The sequence below is a fragment of the Dama dama genome, chromosome 14 (assembly GCF_033118175.1).
Source record: "Dama dama isolate Ldn47 chromosome 14, ASM3311817v1, whole genome shotgun sequence".
In the NCBI taxonomy this organism is placed as follows: domain Eukaryota; kingdom Metazoa; phylum Chordata; class Mammalia; order Artiodactyla; family Cervidae; genus Dama; species Dama dama.
The window spans coordinates 75,948,674-75,973,839 of record NC_083694.1 but is presented as its reverse complement, the minus strand read 5'-3'; the positions used below and the strand labels follow the sequence as shown (position 1 = coordinate 75,973,839).

General features: G+C 64.1%; 1 protein-coding gene across 1 annotated transcript in view; it reads left to right on the top strand.

Annotated features, from left to right (window-relative positions):
- LGR6 (leucine rich repeat containing G protein-coupled receptor 6) overlaps positions 1-25,166 on the top strand; it is a 78,398-nt gene that overhangs the window by 38,077 nt on the left and 15,155 nt on the right. Inside the window, exons 8-12 of the mRNA XM_061159819.1 lie at positions 7,809-8,024; positions 11,869-11,940; positions 22,851-22,919; positions 24,390-24,461; positions 24,622-24,693. Of these exons, the coding sequence (XP_061015802.1) occupies positions 7,809-8,024; positions 11,869-11,940; positions 22,851-22,919; positions 24,390-24,461; positions 24,622-24,693 (501 nt within the window). The remainder of the gene's footprint in view (positions 1-7,808; positions 8,025-11,868; positions 11,941-22,850; positions 22,920-24,389; positions 24,462-24,621; positions 24,694-25,166) is intronic.

Genomic DNA, 25,166 nt, shown 5'->3' with positions numbered 1-25,166 from the left:
GACCCCACACCCCCTCTGTTGGGTGGTGACCCCACACTCCTGTTGGGTGTCCCCACACCCCCTCTGTTGGGTGGGGACACAGAGATGGAATAAGAATTCCTTTCTTGCACCCCCCCACTCCCACCCACCCCTGCGGCAAAGCACGACTCTTGAGTTTCTGAGGGCCTAGCCATCAGTGTCCACTCTGCGCACCATGCTCTCCGTCACCTCGGAGCACTTCCCCTTGGGGTGCTGGTCTCAACCCGCTGGACTCAGCATTGCACACTGTGGGAGACCAGGCAAGGGTCCCCAGCTCTTCCTGAGACCTTGTCTGTGGCTGCTCCCCAAGGGACCAGGGCGGGAGGAAAGGGACCCCAGGTCCCAGGCCAACCACCTTCTCCGGCTCTGCCCTCTCTGCACTCTTGACCCTGACTGTCTCTGACCCCTCTCCTCCGGGGTTACAGGGTCCCTCTCAGCTCTCACTCCATGAAGGTCTCTTCACGGCAAGCCATCCTGTGAACAGTGCTGGACGCACCCCAAACCCCACCAAACCAAACCAAAGCCACGCAGATTGAAGGCCCCCTCGACGAGTTTCAGGGAGAGCGCACACCGCTGCCCCAGCGGCCCTCCCGTTAATCAGAGGAGAGTGCGGTGATGGTCCGAGGCCCAGAGCTGGCCTGGGCCTTTCCTCCACACGCTAGACATCTTCCCTGGGGCTCCATCCTTTTGGCCAAAGCTGCCTGCGTTCCAAGCCTGTGTCCCTGTCCCGGAAGTTTCTCTCAGAAAGCTGTCTTCTCCGTTAATCTAAAGGCTGCAAAGTAGTGTATAGCTGGATTTCTAAAATCACCACAGGCAGCTCCCATACCTGCCGCCTCCCAGGCGGCGCAGTGGTAAGAATCCACTTGCCAGTGCAGGAGACATGGGTTCAATCCCTGGGTCGGGAAGACCCCCTGGGGAAGGAAATGGCACCCCACTCCAGTACTCTTGCCTGGAGAATCCCATGGACGGAGGAGCCTGGTGGGCCGCAGTCCGTGGGGTCGCAGAGTTGGGCACGACTGAACGACTGAGCGTGCGCAGCTTCCATGCTCTGAAAAAGGAATCCTGCCCCAACCGTCAGATGTTAGTCGCCCTGAAACACGTGTGGGCCGTGGCGGGGGGCTTGGCTGCCCAGAGAGTCCGCAGGAGGCTGCACGTGTGCTCAGCAGGGCCTGTCCTGGGTCAGAGGGCACAGCCAGGAGCCATGTCCGCCGAAGGCCTGGCCTCCCCTCCCCGGCCCACCCCGGGCCCAAGGGCTCTCCTCTGCATCCTCCTGCCCCTCGAGCCCCGTGCTCCCAGGAAACCTGTGCGGCCTCCCTCCCCAGTGAACTCACACCCTCTGTGCCGTGTGGACACAGCCTCGCATGCACACACCACGTCACCACCTGCCGTTTCTTTCTTCACCTTCGTGCCTCGAGGCGGGGAGCCCCTCGGGACAGGCACTGGTGTGTCCTGCACGAACCTGGCGGGGTTCTTAGGGCACGTCTGTCAATCCAGGTGAACTCCCTGCAGAGACAGGTCCGCAGGCACAGCGGCCTCCGTCCAGCTGGTGGAGGGCCCCGGGGGCTGGGGGCAGTAGCTTCTGCCGCGCCTTCTCGGGCCCAGAGCCGTCCGGCTGCCCCCGAAGGAGGAGCTGGGCCTGGGAGCCCTTCGCCGCCTCGCCCTTGGTGTTGGCTCAGAGGGCACCCCGGGAACAGTCTGGGGTCCCCTCCCCTAAACTCGAGGCTCAGTGGCTACTCCCAGGCAGACGTGCTGCCAGTATGTGCGCGTGCAGTGTGTGTGTGTGTTGTGTGTGTGTGTGTGCCATGTGTGTGTGGTGTGTGTTTGTGTCCCGTGTGTGTGTGTGCCATGTGTGAGTGTGTGTGCGCGCGCATGCAGTGTGTGCAATGCGTGTGTGTGCGTGCAGTGTGTGTGTTCCATGTGTGTGTGCGTGCCGTGTGTGTGCAGTGTGTGTGTTTGCATGTGTGTGTGTGCAGTGTGTGTGTGTTGTGTGTGTGTGTGTGGTGTGTGGGTGTGGCGTGTGCGTGTGTGCCGTGTGTGTGTGTGGTGTGTGTTTGTGTCCTGTGTGTGTGTGTGCCGTGTGTGTGTGTGTGTGCCGTGTGTGTGTGTGTGTGCAGTGTGTGTGCGTGCAGTGTGTATGTGTGTGCCATGTGTGTGTAGTGTGTGTGTGTTGGGGGGGGTATGGGGGGCCCTGCTGGGAGCCTCAGGAAGCGCTCGCTGTTCCTCGGTTCCCCGCCCCCGTCCTCTGACCACTCTCTGCCCCTCAGGAGCCTTCTCTTCAGGGGCCCTTGGCTTCTGCGCTGGGGCCCCACCTCCTGCCTTCACCCCGCCCCTCCCGAGTCGCCGGGGACCCACCGCCTCACCCCCAGGCCCTGCTCTCGCCCCCCAGACTTAGACCAGGCGCCTGACCCCCTTCCTGCCTCAGGCTTGCTCCTCCCGCCCTCCTCCAGCACTGCCCCTCAGGAGACCCCTGCCCTGGGAACCAGCTCAGATGTCACCTCCTTCGTGAGGCCTTCCTAGGTTTCCCGCAGGCAGAGGGCAGGCCCCAGCTGCAAAGCGTTTCCCACACACTTGATTAAGTCCCAACCGTGGGTTTGGATCCACAGACTGCTGCAGGCGAGGAGGCAAACACAGTCCTTCTCCAGGGGTCTGGGTGGGCGCTCAGTAGGAGGGCGTGTGTGAAAGGCTGGCCTGCCTGGCGATGGCCGAGGTCTTGTGTTGCGGATTAAAGGACAGACAGTCCAGGAGCTTCTCCAGGGACGGGCTGTGCCCTGAGCCCAGGGCGGCCCGGCACTCAGAGCCTGAGAGCGCTTAGTGGGTGCAGTCGGGGCACCAGGCTGTTTAATCCAGCCTGACCGAGCTGAGGACTAAGGGACGATGCTCAGTGACTGAACAGAGATGAGGGGCCTTTGGGGGGCCTGGTGCTTAGTGGGGGCACGCCAGTGGCTTTGTGGGAGCCCAGTGAGAGCAGAGAGGCCTTCGGGGGGCAGGCTGCGGTCTCCCAGGGCATGGGGAGGGGGTCAGTGTGTGCAGGGGCACCTCGGCATGAGCTGGCCGTGTCTGCTTGGTCCCAGGTGGGCCAGCCCTCCTCCCAAGCCTGCCCTGCCTGGAGCCGCATGCCCTCCTCCCAAGCCTGATCCCCCGGGAGCCGCACACCCTCCTGCAGAGGCTGGTGCTGCCAGCGGTGCTGATGAGGGCGGCCCGGGCATGTCCTCGCCGCCCGGCCGGTGCCAGCCTGTCCCCAAGCCCCCGCCTTCCCTGTGGCCGCCCCCCAGCCCCCGCCGCTCCCGACACCGCCTCGGGCACAGGGTCGCTGCTCCAAAGCGGCTGCTTTCTTTCCCCACCGTGAAGACCTCCCCAGCGCCTCCCTGCCCTGCCCTCTCTTCCTTGGCGAGGCCTGTGTAGGCCCCACGGGCCGTGGGTGCGGGGCTGGGCCCGGGGGCCTCCAGCGAAGAGGCTGCCCTTGGTCTGGCCACAGGCGCGGGGTCAGCAGTCCGGTGCCCGGGAAGGGTCCCTGTGCTCAGGGCCTCCCCCGCCCCTGAGTCAGGACGGCCGCGGGGTGGAGGAATCTGGGCTTGGAGCAGGACGCTCGTGGGTGTCCCACTGGTGGCTCCCCGCCCGCCCGCCTTCTGTGTGTGCGGCTGGAGGGCTGCGAGTGGGGAGGAGGCGGCTGCCTGCCGGGGCTGCTCCGTGGGAGCGGCGGGGCAGGCCCGGGAAGGGCCCCGCCAGGCTGGCTGGGCCGGGGCGCTGCTCAGGGCGCAGGGCAGCCCCGGGGGAGCCCTGGGAGCACTGGCTGGAGGAGAGGCTGGAGGAGGGGCAGGCTGCTCTCAGGGCCGCCGGCTTCAGCCGGTGCCCGCTCCTGTCCTGCGGCCTGCGTCCTCTCCTCCGCGTGCCTGACTCGGAGCGGGAGAGGCCCTGCGCCCTGGAGCAGCGTGGACCGGGGCCTGCCCTGCTGCCCTCCGCCCTCCGCCCTCCCTGGGTCCTGCCAGCCCGTGCTCACAGCTTGGGGAGCAGGCAGCGGGCCTCAGCCTTTTGAACGGATCCCCGGTGACCGGCATGAGAGCTGGTGGTCCACTAGGATGCCTGACCTGTCCCTCTGTCCTTGTCTCTGACAGATCTGGTAGGATATAGGGAGGCTCAGAGGAGGAAATTCCAGAGGGTCTGTGCGGTCAGTCTGGGGCTCTGTGGGCCGCAAGGACTCTGGTTCCCAGGGGGCTGTGGCCCCTGGCTCGGGGAGCCAGGCTGTGGAGACGCGCCGAGTGTGAGTCCAGCCCCACCATCACCTGCTTTGGGCAGCTCCCTCTCCTCTGGGCTCCGGGCCCCTTGGGCACGGGAAGCGGGGCTGGCGGCTCCTTCAGCTCTGAGGGAGCAGGACCCGAGTCTCCACCTGCTCTTCTGGGGGCTGTGGGTGAGTCAGGTCGAGGACGGCCACCTGGAGCCTGGCCCTCAACTTCCTCGGCTGCCCCTGGCTCCTGGCCGGGGTCTCCTTGAAGACAGTTTTTTCCCTCACGGCCAAAACCACCTGGAGGACCTGCAGTTGCCAGGGGCCTGGCCCCTCTCTGGGGTCCCTCACTCCTCCCTGGGGTCCCCGCTCCCCCCCGGTGTCCCCGGCCCCTCTGGATGTCCTCCTTGTTAGAAGGAAGGGGTGCTGGGGGTAGCCTCTGAGCTGTGCAGTGTGTGTGAAGTGAAGTGAGAGTTGCTCAGTTGTGTCCGACTCTTTGCGACCCCGTGGACTATACAGTCCATGGGATTCTCCAGGGCAAAATACTGGAGTGGGTAGCCTTTCCCTTCTCCAGGGGATCTTCCCAACCCAGGGATTGAACTCAGGTCTCCTGCATTGGGGGCAGATTCTTTACCAGCTGAGCCACAAGGGAAGCCCAAGAACACTGGAGTGGGTAGCGGTCAAACTAGTTGGCTACTAGTTGGCTGAGGAGACCCGCCCGGAGGTGGGATGAGGGGTGTGTGCCTGGATGTGTCTGCTCACAGGACCCCGGGGAGACCTGCCACGTAAAGTACAGACACTGTGTGGGACTTACGTACTCTAAGAAGTTATTCCCACTGACTGGGCCCAGGACAAGGGCTTGTAAGTGGGAGCAGTGACATCTCGGGGTCCTGGTTGTCACAGAGGGGGCACGTCTCCACCTGGGGGGCCCAGATGCCCTTGAGAGGCAGAGCCTGAGAGCCAGGCTCCAGCTGCACTCGGCCACCCCTGTCCTGCAGCCGCTGGACCTTCGGATTTGAGCTGAGCCGTCTGAGGTCTGCGCCCACTTCTGGCCCACGCTGGCCCTGTGTCCTGGCTGCAGCCCTCGCCCGTAACACCCCGCCCCTCTGTCCCAGCCTATGTCCCACCTTTCCTTAAGGCCCTTGGTATGGGCTGTGATCTGGGGGGACTCGGGGGTCTGCTCCCTGCCCAGTCTCTGGGAAAGCTGGGACTAAGGTGCTGCCCCCCAGGGTCTCCCCAGGGCGTGAGGGGCCTCTGTTGGGGTCTCTGTGGGTGGAGTGAGGTAGGGGAGAGCCTCCACAGTGTGGAGCGAGCATCTGAGTGAGTCGCAGGTGCACACACACCTAGCGGCAAGGTGTGCCCAGGTCCCCAGGCTGGGGGGCGGCTCCCCTGCTGGCCGTGAGCCGCGCGGCCTGGAGGCGTGGGGACTCGGCCTGGAGGCGTGGGGACTCGGCCTGGAGGTGTGGGGGACTCGGCCTGGAGGTGTGGAGGACTCGGCCTGGAGGTGTGGGGACCCTCCCTGGAGGTGGCCTGGAGCCCCAGGCCTGGGGTGACGGGTGAGCACTGGAGGCGGCGCCTGGCTTGCTGTTCAGGCTCCCCTCCCGTCGTCGGCGTCCCTCCCGCGGACCCGAGCGTCAGCAGACATCGCTGCGCTCAGCACTGGGTGGATGACCTGGGGCCAGGCTGGAATTGAGGTGCTGAGCTGCCGGTCTGGGACGGGGCCTCAGACTCTGCCTTTCCGACAAGCTCCCAGGCAGTGCTAAGCTGATGATCCACGGACCACCTGCCCGAGGAAGGTCTGAGGCATCCACTGACGCCCCGGAGGGGACGGCAGGGTGGGCGTGGCCAGCCTCCTCCGTGGGGCGGCAGGCGCTGTGTGAGGAGGCGGCGTGGGGCGGGGTGAGGAGCCAGGGCCGAGGCCGGGGAGGCCCAGGGGCGGGGAGCGCATGCTGCATGCCAGCGATGAGCACGGTGGTTGGAGGTGTGCCCTGGGGAGCCGCCCCCAGGCTGGCACCCCAGCTTCGCCGCTTACTGGACGTGTGACGGGGCAAGGTGCGTAATGTCTCTGTACTTGGCTTTTCTCCTTTGGGAAACGTGAACCTCGCAAGTGAGGATTAGATGCCTGATGCGTACAACGCCCTGGGACTCAGTGAGGCGCCCTCAGTACCCTGGGCCCTGAACGCCGGCAGGGAGGAGGTGAGGCCACGTGGGGCCTGCTCCGCGAGGGTCTGTGGTGGACCCTGGGGTGGGGCGAGGTGAAGGGCCTGTCCGTGTGGGGCTGACCAAGGCGCCCGGCACTGCCGGGTGACGGTCCTGGGCCAGGGAGCCTGCAGAGCTGGCCCCTCGGAGGTGCACGGACATCCCAGGGCAGGGCAGCAGGGCTGCCGTCAGGAGGGGCCTCTGCGGGGACCGGACGCTGCAGTGGTCAAGCTCACCCTCGCGCTCCCAGGACGCGCCCGCGCCCACTTTTGGGTGAGGGGCTTGTGCAGAACGCCTGTCCCTTTGGTGGCATGTCTGCCTCTGGAATGGCCCCCCCACCCCCGGGATCCCGGCCACGGCCTTCTCGGCATCCAGCCCTCCTGGCTTCCTGTTTGCCTGCCACAGTGTTGCCCTCGGGCCCCTGAGCCCCGGCCCCTCCGGCCTTGCCGGCTGCCCCTGCCGTGCTCCCTCCCACCCCCGCCTTCCTGAAGCCCCTCGTGGCCGCTCGCTCTGTCTCCCACAGGCCTCCCTCTGCCGTCCCCCTCACTAGCTAATTCGTCCTCGTTCGGCAGGCCGCTGCGTGGCATCCCCTTCTCCTGGGGCCCTCCACACATGTGCCTGACCGTCACTCTGCTCTGGGACTGTCAGCCTGGCCTTCCCACTGACGCGGAGGGCGGGGGCTCATCCAGCCCTTTCCCACCCGCCTGTGCTGGAGACAGATTCCAGGCCCCCCGCAGGCCTTCTGAGCCAGGCCATCCTGGGCGGGGTCTTAGAATCTGCTTCAACCTGTGGCCCCCAGGTCCGTAGCCACAGTGGGACCGCAGGGGCCTGGGGACGGTGAGCAGAGGGACAGACCCTCACCGAGGGGCTTGTGGCCGTCGGGTCAGCTCAGAAGTATGTGCAGGTCTCTCCCACTGCAGGCTTCAGGGCCTGTCTTGGTCAGTTCGGGCTCCCATCCAAGGCCCCGGGGTTGGCCTGTTCACACACAGCTCTGCTGGTGGGCCTGGGGTTTCCCCCGGGGATGGGGAGGGCACTGGTGAGCAGCCCAGAGCAGGCGGAGCCCTCTGGGAAGGCCTCTCCTTGGCCGCGTCCGCAGGTGGGGCTCTCCCCAGGTCGGTGGGAGATCATCGTTGCTTTCCGGCCCGGCCCCAGAGCGGACAGGGCTGGGAGCCAGCGTCCTCAGAGTGGGGGAGCCATGGGCATGAGGGGCACTGTGGTCCAGGGCTGTGGACCAGCACCGGGTCACCAACAGGGACGCAAGGCATAAAGGGCCTCGGGCTGGAGCGGAGGGGGACCGGGACCTGAGGAGCCGGGCTGTGGAGCCCGGGGGGCCCGCTGCCCAGGCCCAGACTCTCCCTGTCCCCTCCCGCAGGCGCCTGGATGCCAACCTCATCTCCCTGGTCCCGGACAGGAGCTTCGAGGGGCTGACCTCCCTCCGCCACCTGTGGCTGGACGACAACGCGCTCACCGAGATCCCCGTCAGTGCCCTCGGCCACCTGCGCGCCCTGCAGGCCGTGACCCTGGCCCTGAACCGCATCGGCCGCGTCCCCGACTACGCCTTCCGGAACCTGTCCAGCCTCGTGGTGCTGTGAGTGCCCGCCGGCCACCGCCGTGGCGGGGGCCCCAACGGCTTTGTTCTCAGCGGTGTCCTTGGGGTTTCCGTTGTAAAGTGAGGTGACCATCTCCTGCTGACCCCGCGGGGCTGTCAGGAGGCCGGGCGACACTGCAAGTGCTTTGAGAGGCTGGGGGACGGGTGCAGCTGCTGTTTTCTTGGCTGTTCTGCGCACACGTGGTGACTGCCGCACTCAGGAGTGCACGCCGGGATGACTTCCTTGTTCTTGAATCCGGTGACAGGGGGCACAGTGTTGCGCTTTGGTGCAGGGGTGGGATAAATTCACGTCATCTGCCAGCCTGGAGAAGCAGTGTAAAGCCAGCGCTTTAATCAGAGAGCAGAGGCCTGTCGGGGGAGCGCCTGGGAGACTGTGCCGGGCAGGGCCTGGGGCCTGGGGTTCACTGACCCCCGGGAACTGTGGGCACAGGCTGCTGCTGCTGCGACGTCGCTTCAGTCGTGTCCGACTCTGTGCGACCCCACAGACGGCAGCCCACAGGCTCCCCCGTCCCTGGGATTCTCCAGGCGAGAACACTGGAGTGGGTTGCCGTTTCCTTCTCCAGTGCATGAAAGTGAAAAGTGAAAGTGAAGTCACTCAGTCCTGTCCGACTCTTTGCGACCCCATGGACTGCAGCCCTCCAGGCTCCTCTGTCCACGGGATTTTCCAGGCAAGAGTACTGGAGTGGGGTGCCATTGCCTTCTCCAGTGGGCACAGGTTAGCTCCCGGCTAATTGCCGTGGATGCTTACTGAGCTCACAGGGCAATTACCAAGGGCTTGGAGACCGTGTGTAATTGCTCCAGGTTACAGACTTACTGCCATGGAAATGTCCAGACTTCGTTAAACGGGTATGAGGCCTCCTCTGCACTTGGAATCTGGTGTGATTTTCCAAACCAGGGAGTGGACAAGGCTTGCTTCCTTCTGAGAGAGGGAGGAGCAGCATGAATTTGTCTGACTGTCTGTCCTGGGAGACGGGAGACTCGGACGAACGGCTCCTGAGCCACACCCTCTGTCGGGACGGCCGCACCGCCCTCCCTGGGTGGCAGTGGCGTTGGCAGAGGGTGAGCAGGGCGGGGTGCTGATGCCAGCTTTGGTGACACCCCCGTGACATCCTGACGCTCCTTGCGAATCAGTGTCTGAAAGACAGGACTCCTGGAACAGGGGGCTCCTCACGGTGGGCCCCTGACCGCTGAGCAGCAGAGCACTTGCCTCGCCCTCTGGGACCCACAGAGCCCAGGAGGGAGCTCCGGCCGCCGCCCTGGGCCTGGTGGCGTGGCGGGGGGACCGGGGAAGACAGCGATGCTGCCCGGGAGCGCAGGACGAGGGCACTAGGCGCTGAGTCAGCCTCGGCCCGGGCGCAGGGTGGCCGGAGCAGCTGGCGGGGGACGGGGGCCTGCGGGACGGTCCTGGCTGGAAGGACGGTTTAGAGCTGGATGGGTGAGGAGCAGGGGACAGGCTCCCGGCAGGTGTCAGTGAGGCCACGGCAGTGAGTGGTTAGGTGTGGCCGGGAGGAGGCTGGAGGGTGAGCTGGGGCCTCGGAGCGCGTTTGACTCTGGCCTGCCAGTGCGGGGGGCCTGGAGGTGGGAAGGGGCCCCAGGAGGGTGACGTGAAGGACACATGGGGGCAGGGAGGCTGGAGACGCGAGGCTCGTCCGCCTGAGGGTGGAGGCAGACACATGGCCCTGAGGGACGTTGTGGAGGAAGAGTTGGGGGTGGGGGCAGGGTTTGGTTGAGGAGTGGGGTGCAGGAGCTCAGCTGCCCAGGGTGTCAGATCTCTGGGGGGGTGGGCGGCGGCGGGGAGAGCTCAGGAGAGCCGGGCCAGCTGAGCAAGGCAGAGAGAGAAGGCCTGGAGGCTCTGACCTGGTCTTCACCTGCCTTCAGCCTTGGCGGGGGAGGGGCTGCTGTGGCTGGAGGCCGTCCAGGGCAAGGGGGCTGGAGGAGGTTGCCCAGGACTCCGGGCTGAGCTGCAGGAAAGCACGGAGGAGAAGACGGGTACTCGAGGGTCAGGCCAGAGGCATGGGTGACCAGCTGGCCGAGAGCGGCTTCCCTTCAGCCCTAGCCCCAAGCCTGCCTCAGGTTGCCCTGCGGGGCCCTGAGTGGACTGCAGTGCTGGCCCGGAAGGGGTCTCATCTCTTCCTCTGGACCAGAAGTCCCAGGAGTCTGGGCTGCCAGAGGCGCTCGGGACGCCAGGGGCGGAGCAGTGGTTTGCAGGCCTGAGGCTGGACATGCAGAAGCAGGAGGCACTGGGATGGCAGAGCAGGCTGGAGACGAGCTTCAGGGGGATGGAGGTGGGCAGGGAGGAAGGCTGGAGTTTGCTGAGAGTGGAGGAAGTGGGGAGGCCCAGGGCTAATTCCTGGAAACAGGGCTGTGTTCCCCCCATCAAATCAGAAGCCCCCTGCGGAAGGTCTGGTGCCTCCTGACGGAGGAGCAGGGAGCACGCAGTTCCTACCCGCCATACCTGCCACCTTGCTCTCTGAACGTCTTGGAGGCCAGTCTGATTCCCTCCCTTGTTCGCGATTTCCTTTTCCTGCCCGAAGATGTTTTTTAATCCTTGAACTTGAATAGCTTCACTAAAATGTGACACCGTGTGGGATCTTCTTCATCCAATTTTCCTGAAACAGTGTGTGCTTTTACCTCTGGATTCCCTTCTTTATTTTAGAGGGTTTTCTTCTGGGTCACATTTTTGAATACGCCTTTTGTCTCCCTTTTGGGTCCGGCTCCCGGAGCCTCGGCACCGGCGTGTGACTCACCTCTCAGCTTCTGGTTTCAGCTCAGGTTTTTCTCTGACACCCTGTACTGCTCCTCGCTGCACATTTATTGACTAGTTTTTCATGATGTAGTTTTGGTCCTCGATTCATGATCTACAGCGTCCTTCCCCCCCATATAAGATGCTGTCTCTGGGGTGTTTCATGGGCTTGTTTCGCGGCAGAAGGGGCGGTGGTGAGCGTCCTGCTGCCCCTCGCCCACGACGGTCTCCTGCAGGCTGGGGCCTCAGCGGCCTCGGCCCCTCTCTGCTCTTGGTCTCCTGGTGTGTGTTCGCACGGTTGCCAGCTGACATCTTTTCCAGGCTCCTCCTGGGACCGCTGCATCGCCAAGGGCCCCCCAGCTCCCCCCAGACTGTAGCCGGGACCGTGGGTGAATGAGGGTCAGCTGCCCACAGGTGCCCGGGGCCCTGGTGTGTGGGGTGGTGTGCAGGCGGGCTCCCTCTGCAGGGTCAGGCTGTGGGAGATGCGCGCGTTCCCTCCCGACAGAGGTCCCCCTGGGCTCAGCTCCTGAGGAGACTTTGTCTCCTTCCCTGCCCCCTGCCCGGAAGGGGACACCCCGCCTCTCTCCAGCTCCGGGGGCTCCCCGGGGAGGCTGCAGGACCTTCTCTTCACAGCTGGGTTTCTGCTGAGGACCCCGGCACGTGTCTGCGGCCTCGGTCTCTGGTCTGTACTTCTGTCTTTGCTGTGCTGTGTATTACGACGTTGGGCTGGGGTGGGGGCCCGTTTCTGGGTTAATACTTGCGCTCTTTCCATTAGGAATTGGGAGAACATGCTGTCGTTTACTTTCTGTTTGCTCTCGACCATGGGAGTCTCTCCCAGACTCACCACCCCCCGCCCGAAGCCATGCCTCCGGCTTTTTCCTTTGATAGGAAGTGGACACAGCATAGCCCGCGGTCGCTCCAGCCTTGGAGACTTGGCTTTGGAGGCCAGCCCAGCCTGATGTGTCCCTGGAGACAGGCTGGGCTGCTGGGGTGGCTGTTCATGCTTGAGAGCGTCTGTCCCCCGGCCCCCCGCCACGCGGCCCTGGGCCCGGCCCCTGACGCAGCTCTCCTCCCACACAGGCATCTCCATAACAACCGCATCCAGCGCCTGGGGGCACACAGCTTCGAGGGGCTGCAGAACCTGGAGACCCTGTGAGTGCTGGGATGGGCCCGAGTCCCGACGGGGGTGGGCTTTCCCTGGAGGGTCCCTCTCAGAGGGCGCCCCCCTCTTCCCGGGGGAGGGGCTGTGCCCACAGGGAGACCGAAACCCACGGGATCTGAGATGGACATGGGCTTTGAGGAGAAGCAGGAAGAATGAGGGCCCCCAACCTGGAGATGGAAGGCTTGGGGAGGCATCCCTGTGGGAGGGTGCTGCTGACAGAGCCGTGGGCTCTGGGAAGGCTGCGTGACCCCACGTCACGTCCTGCAGCAGCTCCGCCCAGAGCGTGCCCATGCCCTCGACGCCTCCTCTGCGGTCCTTCCACCCCTCGGCTCCCGGGAGGGCTGTGCATGAGCCACCCACGGCGGGGAGCCAGGCCTGGGAGGTCAGCAAGAGTGACCTGACTCACAGGCCATTCTTCTCACCCCCCGACCACCTCCCCCGCCCCCTGCCGCCGCCACACACACACACACACACACACACACGGAGCCTCATTCCTGAGGTGAGGGCTTTCCTGCATCCAAGCAGCAGAGGAGACAGTGCCTGGGACCAGCGAGCCGGGACCGCGGGGGAGTGGATGGGCGCAGGGCTGAAGCACAGGGCTGCCCACCCCCAGCCTTGCTCCCGGGAGGGCCGGTGCCCCAGCCTGGGGTCAGGAGAGCTGGCCTTGCCCAGTCGGCCGCCAGGGGCAGGCAGACAGTTGGCCAGCACGGTCTAGGCTCCTTGGTTGCCATGCTGGGCCGTGGGCGTCTGCAGAGCTGGTCCTGGACTTACTGTCCGTGGGCAGAGCAGACCTTGGGGGCTCACCAAGAAAACATGCCCAGGTCGCTGGCTGGTCGCCTGTCTCTGGGCCCTGTGTGAACTGCCCGCTGTGTGCCCCTGGGCAGTGGGGGCGGCCAGTACCCCTGAAGACCGTGGCCACAGCACCCTCCCTCAGGGACCCGAGCGGGGGGCAGGTTTGGAGCTGCAAGGCGCCCGCGTCAGGGGAGGCCCGTGTCTGCCTGGTCTGCGGGTGGGCGGGGAGCTCTGCTGGGAAGTCACCTGGGGATGGGGCAGTGCTGGGTGTGGGTTGGCACCTCTCGAAAGCCAACTAGTGGCGCTTTCTTCACCGTCGGGGCAGCAGCCTGGTTCTTTCTCAACGAGCCTGGATGGCAGTGCGGGGCGTTGGGCTTGACCGGCCTGGCTGGGCTTTGGAGCCGTGGGCGGTGCCCACCTGCCTTTCATCTGCCGCAGAGCCGGCCTGCCGCACAGACCCGGGGCCTGCGCCCGCTCTGCGGAGGGCATGGCCTGACTGAGGGACCCGCTGCGGGGGCAGGACTGCCCAGCAGCAAGGCCTGCAGCCCGGCCTCGGCCACTCTGGGGGTCGCACCCGGCTTCTGGTTGTGGGGTCTGGCCTGCATTGTCTCACCTGCGGTGACGCCGACCCGCCAGGCGGCACGTGGACTGAAGGAGAGCCATGGGGGTGCTGATGGAGCTGGCACCCCCGGGGACCAGCACCCCCGCACCCCACGCCAGCCGTGATCTCAGCACCCCTGCACCCCATGCCAGCCGTGATCTCAGCGCCCTCCCACCCCACCCCTGAGGACTGAGTTCTTCTTCCAACTCTTGTTCTCCCGTTGAAAAGGAGGGTGTGTTCTTGTCCTCTGTTGCCCAGAGTGCTTGTTGGGGGGCCGGCTGGACAGCCAGGCATGAGGGGTGGGGGTGGCAGATTGGAAGCGGGAGGAGAGGAAGTCAGAGCGTTGTTGAACTGCTGCGTCACTGGCCGTCTCTGCAGCCCTGCGGTCACCCTGGAGCGTCTGTGCGCGGCTCTCTGCGGGGCCGACGCTCTGCAACCCAGACCCTCTCACCACAGCCTCCTGGCTCCAGCTGTGGGCTCCTCTCCAGAGAGAGAGCGGCCCCCAGCCCTTCCACCCGGGGAGGAGGGCCAGGTGCCCAGACACACACAGACACACAGCAGGCCGCGTGGCTCCAGCGCTGCGCGGGCACCCCATGACCACCTTGCTTCTGTTGTGACCTCTGCTCTGGAGGCCAGATGGCCTGAGTCTCACAGCCCACCCGGGTCTCCCTCCCTCCGCCAGCTGGGGCGTCAGAGCAGGCGCCCCCTGCGCTGTGGGCCCTGGATCCCCGCCCTGCACGAGTGAGGTGAACATGCACACACTCTTTTTTGCCAGAACAGCAGCACCAGGCGACCAGGGCGGGGTGGGGGCCGGGGCTGCCTGCCTACCCTCCTGCGGCAGCATGAAGCCCGCCGGCTGGGGCAGGGGTGCAGGCCTTGCCTGCCTGGGGAGTCTGATCACACGGGCCGGGCTGTGGGAACGGGCTCCTGGCCCCTTGAGGCCACCTCGTCGTGCAGAGCCTGCAGGGAAGCCCGGCTGCGGGAAGCCCGGCTGCAGGCAGCCGGCACAAACGCCGTCCTGCGCTCACGCCTCCTTTCTGCTCCCACAGTGAGGGTGCCGGCCCCTCGGGAGATCCGGGGTCAGGGTACCCCGGAGTCCTGCACCTCCACTTTCCAGACCAGGTCCATCCAGACATTCAGGGCAGGTTGCCCAAGTTTCTGTAGTTGGTAAGTGATGGTAGGCCTGAAGCCTCTGGCTTCCTGACGCGTCACTCCACCCAGTGCCCGCTGCCTGAGCTCAGCCCAGTCCCTGGACCTGCCAAGCGCCTGGTGAGAAGGAAAAGGATGCGCTCTGCGCCCTCCGGGAGAATTGATGCTTTTGAACTGTGGTGTTGGAGAAGACTCTTGAGAGTCCCTTGGACTGCGAGGAGATCCAACCAGTCTATCCTAAAGGAAATCAGTCCTGAATATTCATTGGAAGGACTGATGTTGAATCTGAAGCTCCAATACTTTGGCCACCTGATGCGAAGAGCTGACTTATTTGAAAAGACCCTGATGCTGGGAAAGATTGAGGGCAGGAGGAGAAGGGGATGACAGAGGATGAGATGGTTGGATGGCATCACCGACTTGATGGACATGGTTTGAGCAAGCTTCCAGGATTGGTGATGGACAGGGAGGCCTGGCGTGCTGCAGTCCATGGGGTGGCAAAGAGATGGACATGACTGAGCGACTGAACTGAACTGAATTGAACCTCCCCTTTCTGGGCCTGATGGTCAGCCTTGACCAGGGACAGCCCCTGGGCGGCTTTCCACGCAGGTCCTCCCAGGGTCCACACCCTGGTTCTGCCATCGGCATGTGCCATGTGCAAGTTGCCCGGGCTTGCGGGAGCGTCAGTTCCCACAGATAGAAGGCAGGGGAGATGTTTTACAGTTCCCAGAGCCTGGAACGCTGGCTGCTTCAGCCTGTTGTCTGCGTAGCGCCAGATGGACAGTAATCTGCCTTTCCCCCCAGTAACAGTTAATCACTGTTACTTCCTCCTCCTTCCCTCCTCCCCACTTCCTCCCCGCACTGAGTCAGAAGGTGCAGGGAGAGTGCTCCCCGCGCCTGAGCCAGGGTCACCTCCTCCAGGCTGGACAGGGGTCCCCAGCGTGTTGGGCACGGCCTCTTACTAGATGTATGTCTGCCATAACAAATTAGACAAACTTTATGGCTTAAAAACAACTCCAGAATTGTATTCCCCCACAGCTTTGGGGGCGGGGGGTCTGGAGTCGGGGTGGGGGGAGTTCCTCTGAGGGGTCTGCGGCGGAACCCGCAGGAGCCCCGCACATCCCACAGCTGCCGAGGTCCCTGAGGTCCCCGGGCTGGGGGGCGCTCCCCGCGTCTCTGCGTGTGCTTCACAAGGCGTCCTGGGGCTCCTCTTTGGGTGAGGACTTTGTTGTTGGTTCTGCTGCCTGTCCTGATGAGCCCGCACTCTGGAGAGGGTCCTTACCTTATATCTGCAAAGACCCTTTCTCCTAATAAGGTCATGGGTTCCCAGCTCAGGACTCGGACTTGTCTTTTGGGGGCTGCAGTTCAGTCCCCCCTGCTGCCCGCCAGCTTGCGCCCAGGTGCCCTGCCTCTGGTCCAGTGTCAGCCTGCAGCCGCCTGAGACCAACCCTGGGGGCGCTGAGGAGCTCCTCCCTTGCCAGCCCTTAATTACCTACATTTGTGGGTTTATTAGCTGCAAATCGGTGGGGTTTTGTGGCTCATGGAAGAATTTATTGTTCCATATGAAACATTTTTTCTCTGGCTTTTCCCCAGAACCACTAATGACTCCTCACAGGCAGAAAGCTGAGCTCCTGACGCGTCCGCCCGTGTCCCACCCCGGACGACGGTTGACTCTTCCCCGTGGCAGGGCAGCCACGGCCACCGCGCTTGCCCCCGCTCCCTGCCAGCCCGCGGGCCCTGGTCGAGCTGGTCCGCAGTGGGGTGGGGGAGATGGTTGAAGGAGGGCCTGTAGACCGCTGGGCCACAGGTTCCTGGAGGACAACGTGGAGAGGGTCCTGCGGGGCTGAGGTCCGGCCCCCAGCGCCCCCGGGAGGAGGCGGGGACCGTCTCTGCTGTCTCTTCAGCTCACTGGCTCCGTGAACGCTGATGGGCGTCTAGCGTGTGCCAGGCCCCTGCTGTAGGCTCAGGGGACGTTTATGAACCAGAAAGAGGTAACCCTCGTCGCAGAGACTGCGAGGCTCTAAGGCCAGAACCAGACTTAAAGATCCACAGCCAGGGAAGCGGCCCCGGTGCCCCGTCATGCTCTCTAGCTTGGACAGACACCCACCGGGTGGTGCCTCATCCCTGCCTGACTCCAGGTCCCCTCCCACACGCCTCACGGCCCGGCCTCGGGGCCCCTTCTTCAGGCCCTTGCGTTCCGATGGTCCAGCTAAGGGGCTGCTGCGGGGACCCGCCTTCACCCGCAGGACCGGGTCCTGATCTGAGCATCACACCTCAGAGCACCGGGGGCTTTTCTGGGCAAGGTGGTGAGAATGTGACGAGGCTACAAACCTTGATTCAAAGAACCTGGGAGGAGCCAGAGGCGGAGCGTGACTCGTTGCCCATGGGTGGTCGTCTGGCAGGCTGGGTGTGGCCCAAGGGGCGGAGAAGGGAATGCTCAGGACCGCGGGCCACGCAGGATTCAGGCAGAGGTGGAGCCACAGCGCCCCAGGGGTGATCCCAGGCTTGCTGGGCGTTTTCTCTCGCCCCTCTCCCCTGAGGGCAGGGCAGCACGGGCCCTCGGTGTCGGGACAGCTGCTCCCTTACGGTCGGCAGTGCTGCCCCGTCAGGGACGGTCCGGGGTTTCTTTCTGGCGAAGAAGGGCGGAGGTGGAGGCAGGCGGAAGGGCGTGTTCCTCTCTAGTAGATTTGCTAATTGCTGCCTGTGTTGATGGGTGGCCTGGCAGGCAGGCTGTTAGACAGGAAACAGGCTGTCAGTCCGGAAGTTGAGCTGCTCCCGTCTCGCCGCGGCATGTGCCCCGACTGTGTGCAGTCGTTCGGGCCTTGGCCTCAGCAGTGCAGATGTGCTTGCCCTCGCTGCGTGTGGCTGCCTGCATCCTGGCCGTGGGGGATGAACGGGGCTCGGGGTTTACAGCCTCAGAAACGTCTGGGCTCCCCCACATTCCTCCATGTAAAAGTGTCAGCGGGAGCCCAGTTAATGATGTTAACCTCTTGATGGCTGTGGAAAGTGGAGACCAACCTGTGGATCTGTCTGCCACTCCAGAGCCTCGTGTCCAGGAAGAGGAAGCAGGAGAGAACCCCTCTATACGCACTCTGGGCCAGGTGAGCAGGGCGCCTCTTGCAGTGGGTGTCCCCGGAGGAGCAGGTGAGGAGCAAGCCGAGCGGAGGTCAGTGCCTGGCCCAGGCGATGCTGCCGGTCCCCGACGATCGGGACTCCTCTCTCCAAAGACGAAAACGCACAGAAGCCACGGCCTCCAGCTCAGCCCCCTACCTTGACCTGCTTGCGAGCAGCTGGGGAGGCTGAGCCCCCTCTGCTCACCCTCTCTCCCAGTCTCGCTAAAACCTGGCTGTGGCCCTGCTTCCTGGAGCCCGGCGGGACGCACTCTGGGTAGCTCTGAGATGTGTTATCCCAGAGTCGAGAGAGCAGGGCCAGCTTCGGGGTCCTGCTCTGATGGGCCAAGGTCCACGGCTTCTCTCTGAGCTTCAGTTCCTGATCAGGAAAAAGATGGGGCTGGCTGGGTGAGGTGATGCCGGCTCTGAGCTCCGAATCCACAGTGAGGCTCTGTGGACCCCAAGAGCGGCCACTGCTGCACAGTGGATGGAAGGAGACCCGGGAGGCGGTCCTGGCGCGTCCCTGGCCGCGTTCCCCGACACCATCATCCGGTTGGGCTTGGCTGGATGAGCAGAGGGGAAGGACCAGCCACAACAGCTGCACTTCCAGACCGAGCTCTGGCTGGAGCTGGGAACCTGCTCCCTTTAACCTCAGCCCTTCCCCTCTGCTCCGGGCTCCTGGAGCCGCAGACGGAACAGCTCTGGGCTCTGGCTGATTCCAGGCCATTAAAGATAATGGACTCCACAGCCTCGAACCGGAGTTTTCCAGCTGAGGTTTAAGGCCCTGTGAATCACCTGCTACAGAGGAATCAGCCTTCCACCAGGGGCTCCATCCCCAGGAGCCCGCAGGTCACCATTGGCCCAAGGGCCCGGGGGATCAGACCATCACCCCGATGGTGGACATTGCACACACGGCCAGTGCCTGGGCTTCGGGGAGCCCGCAAGGGATCCCGTCTGCTTCCTGATGACAACAGTCTTCTGGTCTCACAGGCAGACGGTATGAACCAGGAGGACAGTGTGAACCAGGACATCCCCGTGCTGGACGCCCGTGCCCAGGGCTGCAAGTCCGAGTATCTTCTCCTCTAGCTGCCGTCCAGGGGTGGCCTCTCTCTGCACATGTTTCTCTTGGCAGAACAGAGCTAACAATAGTACCTGCCTTGAAGGGCTGGAGTGGGAATGAAATGGCCTGTGATGGTGGGTCAGCTCAAACCGCGACCACATAGGCACTGCAGTCCCATCATTAGTCTCACCCCACCTGCGTTTTCTCCTGTCTCATCTGAGTGTTTCTGGAGAAGACACCAGAAATGTTCTGGAAGCACGAGTGAGCTGTTCTGACCACAGGGACAGTGTTGCATTCAGGAGGTAGCACTCCAAGGGTGCCTAGGGCTGTGAGCCCTGAGGATGTGGGGAAAGGGTGCGGGCCGAGGGCCCAGGGGTCACAGCTGTACCTGGGCGGGGGAGACTCAGCCAGGTGAAACGGTTGGTGGAGCTGAAAGGTCACTCCAGGGGTCAGAGCCCACAAGGCACAGAACACTGCCCTGTGAGTTGTGGGAAGGCTTCTCCAAGCGTCTGGAAGGATGATAGCCTCTGTTTCCCATTTTAGAAACATCTCTTAGGCCGCTAATAATGCTCAAAATTCTTCAAGCTAGGCTTCAACAGTACATGAACCTAGAACTTCCAGATCTTCAAGCTGGATTTAGAAAAGGCAGAGGAATCAGAGATCAAATCGTCAACATCTGTTGGATCATAGAAAATGCAAGGGAATTCCAGAAAAACATCTTCACTGACTATGCAAAAGCCTTTGACTGTGTGGATCACAACAAACTGTGAAAAATTCTTAAAGAGATGGGAAAACCAGACCACCTTACCTGCCTCCCGAGAAACCTGTATGCAGGTCAAGAAGCAGTAGAACCGCAGATGGAACAATGGACTGGTTGAAAATTGGGAAAGGAGTACATAAAGGCTATATACTGTCACCCTCCTTATTTAACTTACATGCAGAGTACATCACTGTGTGAAATGCCAGACTGGATGAAGCACAAGCTGGAATCAAGATTGCCAGGAGGAATATCAATAATATAAAAAATATCAATGATAACAATATCTCAGGTATGCAGATGACACCATCCTTAAGGCAGAAAGTGAAGAAGAACTAAAGAGCCTCTTGATGAAAGTGAAAGAAGAGAGTGAAAAAGGTGGCTTAAAACTCAACATTCAGAAAACTAAGATCATGGCATCGGTCCCATCACTTCGTGGCAAATAGAAGGGGGAAAAATGAAACAGTTAGAGGCTCTATTTTCTTCAGCTCCAAAATCAGTGCAGATGGTGACTGCAGCCATGAAATGAAAAGATGCTCCTTGGAAGAAAAGCTGTGACAAACCTAGACAGCATATTAATAAGCAGAGACATCACTGCTGACAAAGGTATGTCTAGTCAAAGCTATGCTTTTTTCAGTAGTCATGTATAGATGTGAGAGTTGGACCATAAAGAAGGCTGAATGCTGAAGAAGTGATGCTTTTGAACTGTGGTGTTTGAGAAGACTCTTGAGAGTCCCTTGGACTGCAAGGAGATCAAACCAGTCCATCCTAAAGGTGATTGTTCACTGGAAGGACTGACGCTGAAGCTGAAACTTCAGTACTTTGGCCACCTGATGCGAAGAGCTGACTCAGTGGAAAAGACCCTGATGCTGGGGAAGATTGAAGGCGGGAGGAGAAGAGGGTAACAGAGGAGAAGATGGTTGGATGGCATCACCAACTCAGTGGACATGGGTTTGAACAAACCCCAGGGGACAGTGAAGGACAGGGGAGCCTGGTGTGCTGCAGTCCCTGGGGTTGCAGAGAGTTGGATGCGATTTAGTGGCTGAAGAGCAGCAACAGCTCGGGCGGGTGGACCCCAGACTCCAGGCAAGCCCTGGTGTGATGCCGGGTCAGCGCAGGGCCTGTGTGGTCACCAGGAGACCACGGCCCAGGGCGTGGCTCTACACGGGAGGGGTTTATTCCTGGACCGTGTCCTCGCCAGGGCGGGGGCACGTCTCCTCGGCAGGCGGCTCTGCTCCACATGGTGGCGTGGGGGCCTGGGCGCGCCCAGGGCTCTGGCACTTGGCCTCCAGCTGGTGGAAGGTGGGGAGGCCACAGCGGGCAGGCTGGGTGCTTTGTAAGCCCTGCTTGCCTGGTTCTGTGGGGAGGACCAGCCCTGTGGCCACGCCGTCCGCGGGGAGCCGGGAACCAAGAGATCCCGGACGTGCCTCCCATCACCGAGGATGGCAACGCGGGACAGAACTTCCTGTGGCCGTGGGAAGGTTCCGTCTGGGCCGCTGAGACGGCGGCCAGCAGCCGCACTCGTGACTGCGCGTTTGGAGTGTGACCCGTGACGCCGAGAACTCAACCTTCAGCATTTATGAACATGTTACACACGCACGTGGCCGACGGGGCTGGCGGCTGCAGCACCGGCAGTGTGGCTGCAGACAGGGGACGGGATGAGGGGGGTGTTGGAGGGGGTGGAGCGGTTCCCGCCACGGCCAGGTCACGCTGGGTGTGGCCTGGAACCTTCACAACGCCTGTGCTGCCTTCCCTCGGCCGTAATGTGGGGTAACGGGAGCAGTGCCCACAAGCCCTCGGTGGACGGCTCAGAGCTGGCAAGGGTGTCCGGGGACATTGTTGAGCAGGGAGGAGCTCCAGGCCTGAGAGCGAGCGTCCACCCCCAACCCACCGCCCCCCCCGCCTCCCCTGGAAACTACCATTTGCTCAGCCGCCCCCCAGCCTCCTGCAGACCGTGCTCGGCCTGAGGTCCAGCCTGCGCCCTCACCTGGTCCAGGGCCGTGACCCGTGGAGCCTGCAGACCCATCTGTCTGCCCCAAAGATCCACCTGTGCCTGCAGCTGGTCGGGCGCCCGTCCCCGTGGGGCCCGCACCCCCGCCGCCTGCAGCTCCCTTCGCACAGGCTGGCACCTACGTTGGCGGGACCCACCGCATCCGGCCGCAGCTGCTCGGCCCGCGGTCTAGACGCTTCCTGCCCGCCTCGCTGTAGCCCACTCCCCCCGGGGGGGAGTCCGTGTGTCTGGGGCTGGCAGCAAACGCCCTCCGCCCCAAGCTGGTTCCTCGGGGGGCACAGGGCTGGTAGGGGTGTTCCTGGGCCGTTAGACCAGAGGCAGCGTCCCCGCGCCCCAGATGAAGCAGGGCTTGGCAGTTACCCAGCTTCTCAAAGCTGCGTAGACGTCCAGATGGGAAAGCTCAGGCCGCCTCTTTGGCGTGTGGTTTGCAGAATTCTTTCAGACATTTGCACCACTTTTATTCTCCCACATTTTTCCGTAAAAATAGCCTTTTAGTTTACATGCCTTTTACCACGTGTCTTTCCCACTGTCTGTCAGGCCGTTCCTGGCAAAATTCCTGACCAGAGGCTGGCGAGAGAGCTGGCACCGTGCAGTCTGGCCACGGGATGGGCATCGGGTGAAGTGTGTGAGGCTCAGGCTTCAAGCCCCCAGGGACCCACCCCAGCCTTCTGCCCCAGCAGCCTGAGGCCACCGCTCAGGGCAGGCTGGTGCCTCTTGACCCCAGCGTGGCACCTCCGGGCGGTCCATCCGTGTCTCCCATCAGTCATGTCGTCTTGACGTTTCCCTGACTCACTTATGGAGGCGACAGGTCTGCTGGGCGGTGCTCTATGCCAGGGCCCTTCTGGGGTTTCAATTAGAAAAGAGCAAAGCGTGTGCTCTCAGGAACTTTCATTCCAGTTGGGAGGGAATGTTTCTGTCAGACGTTAGCGTGTCTTGGGAGGAAAGGCGCGCGGGGTTGTTACTGCCCCGTGGACACCCCCAGAGCTCTGCTCCGTAGTGTGAACGATGCTTGTGATTTCTTGGGGACCCCTGTGCCCATCGCCCCACAGTGGGGTGCCCAGTGGGCTCTGGGGGCCGGGGGCCTGGGTGCTGGCCATCGGCAGCCCCCTCCTTGAGGTTGTCGTCCGGTGGAGGGCAGCGGGCCGGCCGGGCTCCCCTCATGGGTGAGCACCTTCCCGGGGAGGCCGCGGTGTGGGGCTGGGGTGGGCCCGGGGGCGTCCAGGGTTCTCCCCCGACCCCGGCAGCCGCAGTGTTAACCTGCCCCTGCTCCCGGGCCCTCCTAGCTGCCGCTGTCCCCGAGGTGCTCCCGCAGACGGACCTGCGGCCAGGCAGGCCCTCCCTTCAGCCAACCCAGAGCCCACCTCGTTCCTGGGCCCCAACCCCCTGGGAGCTGCCCCCCAGTGACCGCCCGCCTCCTTTCCAGAGACCTGAACTACAACCAGCTGCATGAGTTCCCCGTGGCCATCCGGACGCTGGGCCGCCTGCAGGAACTGTAAGCTCCTCTGTGGGGTCCGGGGTGTCCTCTGTGTCCAAGGGCCCCCACACCCTCACCTCCCAGGGTCATGACCCTCCTCCCCCCAGGTCAGAGGTCACAGGCCTCACTGCTCGGCCTGGGCGTCTCCGGCTGGGCTTCAGGGGAGCTGGGCCCTCCCGGCCTGGGAGAGTGAGGCCGGCCCCGCCTGGAAAGGCCCGGGAGCGGGCCTCCTTTGTGCCGGGGGCCCCTCCTCAGCGCCCGCTTGTCCTGTTCTCAGATGGGTTGCTCCGCACCTGCAGCATGCATGCGGGGGTGAGGCGGCCGGAGTGTGCTCGGGGCAGGAGGGGCGGCTCAGGGCCGGCGTGCGGGTCCAGCCCTGGACTGTCTTCGTGATGACGGTGTCCAGAGAGCACTGCGGGCTGACGGGCCTGAGGTTGGCCTTGGAGGGCGCGTGGGGGTCAGGAGGCGATGAGGGAGGGAGAACAGAGGCGGAAAGGCCGGCGGGAGGTGGGCGGGCAGAGGGGCGGCCCGGGGGCAGGGGGACAGCCTCTGTGGGGAGCAGCTGCCTGGCAGCGGGCCGGGGTCTGCATGCGGCCACTTCAGGCAGCGGAGGTTTGGAGCCAGAGCCTGAGCCCCCAGGCCACGCAGGGTCTGCTCCGCGGCCGCCCGCGACCTTGAGCGCCAGGCTCACGCTGCCCTCCCCTGGCCCGGATGCTGGCGGGGGTCCCGGGAGAACGGCTGCCTGTCCTCGGGGCCCCGGAGCCCCAGACGAGGGACCCTGCTCAGTGGAGGGCGTGGGGCACCGGGGTGTGCAGGCCCGGGCAGCAGGAGCAGCAGCCCGGCGTGCGTGCGTCCGTCCGTCCATCCACGGCGGCCTGAGGACGGGGCTCGAACCCCTGGCCCTCAGGGCTCGGCGCACCCCTGGCCGAGACGTGGGTGACAAGACTCGGGAGGAGCCGACTCACGCAGGGCCCTGCCCGAACCTGGCAGGCAGGCGGGCGCTGGCGGGGGCAGTTTAGTGACTGAGGGTGTTGGGGCAGCTCAGAGAGGACCGGCGTCCCAGCCCAGCGTTGACTTTGGACGGTTCTCCCCGACGCCAGACCCGCCATTCCCGGCTCCCCAGGCCCGCTCTCAGTGGGCACTCCACCCGCCGTTTCTCCTCAGCTGTGGGCGTCCCCCCGGGCCTGCCCCTTTGTGGGTCTGCTCCCCCGTTCAGGGCCTTCAGACCAAGCCTGCCTCCCCTTGGGGCCCACGTCTCTTTTGGGAGCACCTGTCTCTCTGCACTCCCCCACGCGCCCTCCCGGGGGTCTGGGCCTGCTCCTCTCCGCCCTCACCCCCACCCCCAGCACACTGGCTTTTCTTCCCGAGGGTGGCAGAACCGGGAAGGGGGTCCCCGGGGTCCCCGGCTGCATCCCTCTGGCCCCAGCCTTCCTGTCTGGCTGTCGGAGGGCGTCCTGGGGTCCCCCTGATGCCTGTGTTGTTCCCCAGGGGTTTCCATAACAACAACATCAAGGCCATCCCTGAGAAGGCCTTTCTGGGGAACCCTCTGCTGCAGACCATGTGAGCTCTTGCTCCTCTTGGGGGAGGGCGTGGTTGGCTGACGGGATGGGGGGGGCTCCCCATGTGCTGGTCCTGGTCTCGGGGGCGACAGGGCGGGCGAGGGGAGCGGACATGTGCCTCGCCTGCCGGGAGGGCAGCGAAGGTCTCGTCTGTCCTGCAGACACTTCTATGACAACCCGATCCAGTTTGTGGGGCGGTCGGCATTCCGGCACCTGCCTGGGCTGCACACCCTGTGAGTTGGTGCCCCCCCGCCCCCCGCCCCCCACCCCCCACCCCTCACCGATCCCCTGGTCGGGGTCCTGCTCATGTGGCCCCGGAGCCTCAGCCCCGACCCCCTGGGCGCCCAGAGGCATCGGCGTCCCTCCGGCTCTTTCAGTCCCACCCCACATGAGCCCCCCTCGGGGCACTGCGCGCACGGCAGCCCGGGGCCGCCCCTGAGTCCGTGGGGCACACGCTCCACCTTCACGCGCCCCCAGCCTCACCCCAGAGGCCAGCGCTGGGCCTCAGGCCCTCCCGCCTGGGAGCGAGCCCGGGGCCCCTCTGGGTCGGGCAGCATGCACCCTGCTGGGCTCCTGTCCAGGTGGGCCGTGTGGCCCCCGGGCTGGGGTCCCTGGTGCGGAGGGTCCCAGCAGTGACCCTCGGGAGACCCGCTGCCCAGCTCCAGGGAGCAGCCCTGCAGCCAGAACTTCCCCAGAAGCACTCAGG